General features: G+C 48.4%; 3 protein-coding genes across 3 annotated transcripts; 1 reads left to right on the plus strand and 2 right to left on the minus strand.

Annotated features, from left to right (window-relative positions):
* Positions 1-116: 116 nt before the first annotated feature.
* On the minus strand, positions 117-589 carry FMAN_00644 (putative Vacuolar ATPase assembly integral membrane protein VMA21; the record flags this gene model as incomplete). The annotated part of the gene is made up of 3 exons (XM_041821045.1): positions 117-244; positions 294-385; positions 495-589. The coding sequence occupies 3 exons, from the start codon at positions 587-589 to the stop codon at positions 117-119; spliced, it is 315 nt and encodes a 104-aa protein (XP_041675975.1).
* A 785-nt stretch (positions 590-1,374) lies between these two features.
* FMAN_00645 (uncharacterized protein) lies at positions 1,375-4,493 on the plus strand (the record flags this gene model as incomplete). Its single annotated transcript, XM_041821156.1, has 2 exons — positions 1,375-3,277; positions 3,328-4,493. The coding sequence occupies 2 exons, from the start codon at positions 1,375-1,377 to the stop codon at positions 4,491-4,493; spliced, it is 3,069 nt and encodes a 1,022-aa protein (XP_041675976.1).
* A 1,900-nt stretch (positions 4,494-6,393) lies between these two features.
* Positions 6,394-7,146, minus strand: FMAN_00646 (uncharacterized protein; the record flags this gene model as incomplete). Its single annotated transcript, XM_041821267.1, has 1 exon — positions 6,394-7,146. The coding sequence occupies one exon, from the start codon at positions 7,144-7,146 to the stop codon at positions 6,394-6,396; it is 753 nt and encodes a 250-aa protein (XP_041675977.1).

Here is a 7,146-nt window from a genome sequence, read left to right on the forward strand (position 1 = left end):
GGCATGGTCATGAAGATGACGTGAGAAAATAATTGAGACGATTACCTCCTGAGACTCTTATCTTGCCGGATACAAATTTATGAAAGAGTGAATCAACTCTATGTATGACGCTACGTCTACTTGTCCTTCTTGCTCTCTGGCTTTTGTTTGTCCGACTGATCCTCTTTCATAGCTACAATAATGTATCCCACAAGGACGACGTTGGCCAAGACAGCAGCTAAGCCACCAGCAAGAGAAGAGTTTCCTGTTTGTGATTAGTCTTGATTATGACACGTCAGGGTGAAAAGATATACCACGAAAGACGGTATTAACAGTGAGAAAATAGGAACCAATGGGGACCACAATCATGGCAAAAGTGAATGCTAGAAGCTTGTAGATGACTTGGCTGTCAAAATCGTCAGTTTAGATAGATGTGATCGATGTAGTGTAATGCATAAGATGAGATAGGTGGCAATAATGGCGGTTTGAAGAATATAAATGGATAGAAAACTTACCTGGGAACGGCAGGAGCAGTACTAGAATGCTCATCAACGGGATCGTCCTTATCGAGGAAGGTCTTTTCAGTAGCAACGATGCGTCGAGTGGCCATTTTGAAAGAATACGAGAGGAGTGTTAGGCTCGGTATCGTCTTATGGAAGTGCTGTAGTCGAGTTGAGGATATGTACTACTCAATTGAGCTGTAAAGGTTAGAGGAGGTAGGTCCCCACTTGCACGTGCGGTGAGTTTGAGGATTAAGAAGCACTACTAAAGCACGAGATGATCAACGCGCGCCATTAGATAGAAAATTTTGAATTCTTTGTTCTCACAATAAGTAGAGATCCATAAAGAAAATCGTTATTCGCCTGATTACCAATTCAACAAGGCCATTTCTGTTTTTTTTTCCCTGATTGATTCAATTGACTCCTTCCAACCTTTTCCTTTTCACTGTATGTATCTGACACTGACGCGAAGTTGCATGTTCACGTGACTTCGTGATGCAACTGATGCGGGTCGCGTTAAAGATTGAGTGCACTTCAAAAAAATCTCCACCTTGACTCGCTCACTTCACGCCCCTCCGGGATTTGGATTGGGATCCTCCTGGTACTCACTAGCACCATCATCTTCCACTCTCCGACTTTGAACACGTCGTTTGTTGATTTTTTTTTTCTCCCCTTTGTCTACTAAGCATTCTCCTTAATGACACCGGTCTGCCACTTTCATCCAGCGCTCTGTTTTCTGTTGGCCGAACGATAAGAAGGGCAGAGAAGAACAGACCAAACGCTCAACCCGTTCATCTGTAGTGGCAGCCCCCGCCCTAGACGATCCAAAGTACTTCTAGCCTCGATTTTTACTCCTATTGTTTCGTTCGCCCATAATAATCCACCTACTATTATAATGGCACGAAGCTCTTCACCCTTGCCAATCCGGCATTCAAACGCTCTACCTCGCACCCCATCGCTCGCTCGCAATACAATAACCATTGACGATGCCGATGAAATAACGGACACAATTCCCTGCTCTCCCTCCGCCTTTTTGCGTGACCGAGATACTACAACACAACCAACACAAGTCCTTCAGAAACCTGGACTCGCACCAATGCGAAGCTCCTCTCCTGCAAGCAGCATTGTGGAAGTTCCTGCATCATCGCCCTTCCAACAACCTAAAAAGCCTACACCTCTGGGTAACACTCTTGGTAGCAGAGTTGCCCCTCTCGGTACCTTTTTTCGTCCTCCACAACGGCCTCCTCCTGCAATGACCAACAAGCGACCGGCTGTTGAGCCTATCAATCTCATCTCGGACGATGAGGACGACCTCACACCTCCCCGTGGCGATATTCGACCGACAACGTTTAAGGCACAGATCTCGGCATTCGCGTACAATCCCGAACCAGAGAGCTCGGAAAAGACCATCAAGACTAAACTCCGACAGATCTATGATGTTTTTGGAGAAGGAGTGCCTTCGCACAAGGCCAAGGAGGCATTGAGTGCATGCAAAAACGATCTCACAGAAGCCATAGACTATCTCGAACTACAAATGCGTCAGTCCAAACAGCCGGCGTCCAACCCTAAACCTGGCAGACGTCTGATTAGCAAGGCGGCTCTCCAATCATCAGCAGCGGCGAGCCGGGCCAGCTCCCGCTCACGCACAGCATCCATCAGCCCTGTGAAGAAACCCCGGCGGCGACTAGTACAAGGTCTCCGAAAGACCTCGATCCCTTCGTCTCCGGCATTCCCATCATCTCCCCCCGCCCATGCCTCAAGCGACGATCCGCTAATTATTGACCTTGTTGACGATGGGCAGGAGGATATGTATCAGGCGGAGGCATCGCCAGAGCCTTCAAACGATGAGGATGATCGGGTACTGACTTGTCTCAACACAAGCACTGTTCAAGAACTAGCTGCCATGACAGGCATGAAGGAAGAGCAACTTGCTTGCATGATCGAGAAGCGACCTTTTGATGACATATCCAAGGCTAGGCGTGTCACCGTCGGTAAAAAGCCTGGCGCCCGAAAGGCTTCCAAAGTCAGCATTGGAGAGAATGTTGTGGAGGCTGTCGGTGTCTTTATTGATGCAGTTGCCGCAATCGACAATGTTGTCGGCAAGTGTGACCGCGATGCAAAAGCTATCAGACAGCAGCTCGATACCTGGGATATCGATACATTCGGGCATAGTAAGCGAGAGCGAAGCCAAAACTCAGACGATCTGCCTCCAACCCCTACAAGCATCAGCGCGCCCAGATACGTGCGCCCGCCTATTGCCCAACAGCCCAGGTACATGGACGGGCATTGCCAGATGAAACCTTTCCAGCTTGTAGGTCTGAATTGGATGTCCCTCCTCTACAAATTTAACATAGGCTGTATCCTTGCCGATGAGATGGGGCTGGGCAAGACTTGTCAAGTCATTTCACTCATTTGCCACCTTGTTCAAGATTATGAGGAGAGCAAAGAAGGAAAAGGAACCCGGCCTTGGCCCAATCTCATTGTCGTTCCCCCAAGTACCTACAACAACTGGCTAGGAGAATTTGAGAAATTTGCTCCAGACCTCTCGGTGATCGGATACCGAGGCTCTCAGGCAGAGCGAGCTGAGATCGCATATGAGATCGAACATGATCCTGAAGCCTTCCACGTCGTGCTTGCAACATACTCTCAGATTAACAACGACGCGGATATCGAGGCTATGCAGTCCATTGGAATGCACACTGCCATTTTTGACGAAGGCCACAAGATGAAAAACCCTGAGACTAAGATATACAAAGATCTTTGCCGTATTCATGCATCATGGAAAATGCTCCTCACAGGTATGTTCCCTCTGGTCTTCTCAATGGGCGCTTTCGCTAATGTTGTATAGGAACTCCTGTTCAAAACAATTTGTTGGAGATGACCTCACTCCTCAATTTCATAAACCCTAATATCTTCAAAGGCTGCATGCAACACATTCAGTACATCTTTAGCCAAAAGGTCACTATCAGAGACGTTTCGAACGGTGCTTTTCTGTACAGTGAGCGTGTTAAGCGAGCCAGAACCATTTTGGAGCCTTTCATCCTTCAGCGTCGAAAAGATCAAGTTTTGTCAGATATGCCTTCCAAGATCTGCAATGTCGTCCGCTGCGACATGGACGAGAACCAGAAGCAAGTGTATGCCGAGTATGAGGAGATGTTCAAGCTTGAGCCGTCCAAGCGCGTCACAAAAGTCCGTGGCCGTGGAAATGACCAGAACAATTGCTGGATGCAGCTTCGCAAGGCAGCACTCCATCCGCTCCTTTTCAGGCGCCATTTTGATGACAAGAAGGTTGAGAAGATGGCTCGAATCCTGATGGATAGCGTTTCTCAGGATGAACTCCGTCAACCCGACATAAAGCATCTAATCCAGGAACTCAAGGACTCTTCAGATTTTGGACTTCACCTCTGGTGTCGTGACTACCCAGGTCTCCTCGGAAAGTTCGACATCCCTCCAGAGACTGAGATGGACAGCGGAAAGGTGAAGAAACTTCTCGAGCTCGTCAATCTGTATCAGGAGAACGGTGACCGGGTCCTTGTGTTCAGCAAGTTTTCTCGCGTCATTGAGCTGCTGCAGGAAGTGCTCGATCAGCAGAATATCCGGCATCAAGTCTTGATGGGGAGCACCCATGTTGTAGAGAGACAGACGCTGATTGATGAGTTCAATGATGACCCGGATATTCCAGTGTTCCTGCTCACAACCGGAGCAGGTGGCACAGGTATCAACCTCACAGCTGCAAACAAAGTCATCATCTTTGACCAGTCGGACAACCCTCAAGATGACATCCAGGCCGAGAACAGAGCCCATCGCCTTGGTCAGAAGCGCGAAGTCGAAATCATTCGACTTATCGCTTCCAATACTATCGAAGAGCTTATCTACAAAGCCTGCCAGAAGAAAATCGAACTGGCAAATAAGGTCACTGGTGCTGTGACTGATGAAGATCCCGGTGTGACAGAGCAGACCCTCGAGACAGAGGTCCGCAAGATGCTCATGGAGGAACAAATGACGCCTCCTTAGGAAGGGGGAATGTTCTCCTGAGCAATTGTCCAAGAGCCCGCACGTTTTCCTACACATTCATATATTGTGTCACATTTTTCTCCACGATCTACCTCTGCTGTAAGAACTTGATTCTCTGCGCTGCATAGCAGAGCGGCGGCTTGTGTATCAACCTCGTTGGCTTTTGCGTCGCATTATACGGTTTGCTTGAACGGCTCATGCCCTGTCTTCCTCCCAGCATCGGAACCCCATAATGATAGCGGTTTCGTGTTTCGAGGCACAGTGGTTCGTTTTTTCATATTCTTTTTTTTCAGCGCTATAGAGGGTTTGTACGGATTACTCATAATACTTTTACGAACTACATGGCATGGCAGGAAGCAAGGGGTGTACAAGACGAATTGCTACGGATTCTAGAAGCTCATGCATGGTATTGCTAAGGTATTACCATGATTACGCATAAGACCATAGATAAATCACCAGAGCATCACGGATGCTCCAGGAGATTAAATGAAATTCATATCACATGAAACTGCACTATGATTGCATTAGGTCGACTGATTAATCTGGTTTCATTAAACAGACACTCACAAAAAGGAGAATACCTAATTTCAATTCCGCATCAACAATAAACAACCTATGGCGTTACCCAGCAACAGTTGTAACCCCCCGTCCCGGCCCGTCGCCGCCCGTCCCATCCCCGGGCCCAGGCGCACGCTAAAGGCGAGAGATCGAATAATGGAAGAAGGAAAGAAGGCGAGAATGAACAGACCCTGAAGTCACCTACCTAATGTGCATTAAAATCCGCACACTCAACATCGTGATACGTCCAAGTCCAGCTTAGGTAGGTAACTTCTATACAGAAACTCGACCATTTGGTACTTGAACTACTAACCTTAGGTAGTAGGTAAGTTACAAATAAATGATGGTTTTCGTTTGTTTTTGTTTTTCCAGCTAATGGGAATTCTCCCACATTGCCACCATTTTTCAAGTGACCGAATCTGCTGATTACTCCTAGTGTGTGTGTTGGCGTCCCAACAAGCAACCAACCTGTCTGACTCGACAATGAAGTCCAAGCTCGGATTTCAAAGTCTGACTTCGCGGTGTGAAACGTACAAACGGACTTCTAGGATGGTGAAAATCGGGACAAGTACCAAATCTCATGTATATTGCTGCCCGATTCGATGGTCTATTCGTGATTTCCGGAGAGACCGTGCGCCTGGTCCATGAGGAATGCGGGATGGGCGATAGGCGATAGGCGACGCACGATGTACCATGGAGGGATAGACATGCGGGAGAAGAGAAGAATGAGCTGAAGAGATATTTTTGATCTATTGGCCCAGCTTGCTCATTCCCCAGTACCTGGATATCCGCCTCGTATAATTCATTAGACCTGTTAAAAAAATGTTTTATTTTTGATAGGATTTCTTGACAAGTCAGCCACAACAATAGTATTGGAACAATATGTGGAGGCTGGCGCACGCAATATTGAACCCTGATGGAGACCGTGATGGTGTGGCCTAGAACCCTTTGTTCAAACTCACTGCGACCTAGAGTAGCGAGGATGCACAAGAGACAGGACACCAGTAGGCAAGATTAAGTGAAATGTGGAACTTTTGAAGTTCCGTTGTAGATTCTTGATATCTTCTATGGTACCAAATTCCGATTCTTGACCCAAAAAAAAAGAAGAAGAAAAAGGCAAATGTGAAACTGAATAGACGCACGCATTCACGCGTGAGGATATCATTACAAAACGTGCAAGAAAAATATTTAACTCCAAAGGCAGCCCATTGCCCATGTTATGTCCTGTAGACCTCTTTTCTTTGTGCTCGCTACCGATGATGCTCGGCCGAGACTTGCGCTAAAGATCAAATGTATAAAATCATGTACAAGAAAATATTCTGGTAGATCCAATTGGAGTTGCTTAGTGTCCTGGTCGTGACTTGAGACCGATGTCACCATTGAGCAACAGCGTCTTCCAGCGACGGTCGACAGCATGACGATCGCGGCCGAGATTTCGGGCGCAATCTTGCCATTCTGCCTTTGACAATCTAAGCTTCTCTAGCACGATTTCAATGAGGATACGATCGTCCTCGGCGCTCCAGTCCTCTTCATCAGAGGAGTCTTCCTCTCCGAGAAGATGTCCGCCTTGTCGAAGATGCATGTTGTGGAAGTCGGAACGGTCGAGGCCGAGAGGCAGCTGCTCAGGGGCAATGCGCGTACGCTTTGGCGTTGAGGGCGCGACTTGCTTGGTTGAGCGGCGCGACGGTGACTCGCTGCCAGACTCGCTCGCTGATGTATAGCGTTCCGCCTCCTCGTCGGTAGCACGGCGCCTCTTGTTAAGAGGACGCGGTGCCGCACGCTTGGTTACCTTCTTGGGACCAACTGGCTCGCGGCGTTGCGGGCGTGGACGGAGGCGCAACTTCAGGGGAGGTGCTGCATGGGCGAGCGGTGGAGTTGGTAATTGAGCGAGCGAAGGAGTCGGGCGAGGATTGGTGATGATAGGCGCAGGTGTTGATAGTAGTGATTGGAGCGAGCGACAGGTGGTCATGATGTTGGCGAAAGATGCGTGCGACGAGAAAGCCGGAGGGCTGGCAGGAGGCGAGAAAAGAGAAGGTTGCAGCCGAGAGTGGGTTGAGTGCGACGCATCGCAAGGCAGCGCGGACGGAAGAAGCAT

Source organism: Fusarium mangiferae (genome assembly GCF_900044065.1).
Source record: "Fusarium mangiferae strain MRC7560 genome assembly, contig: FMAN_scaffold001, whole genome shotgun sequence".
In the NCBI taxonomy this organism is placed as follows: domain Eukaryota; kingdom Fungi; phylum Ascomycota; class Sordariomycetes; order Hypocreales; family Nectriaceae; genus Fusarium; species Fusarium mangiferae.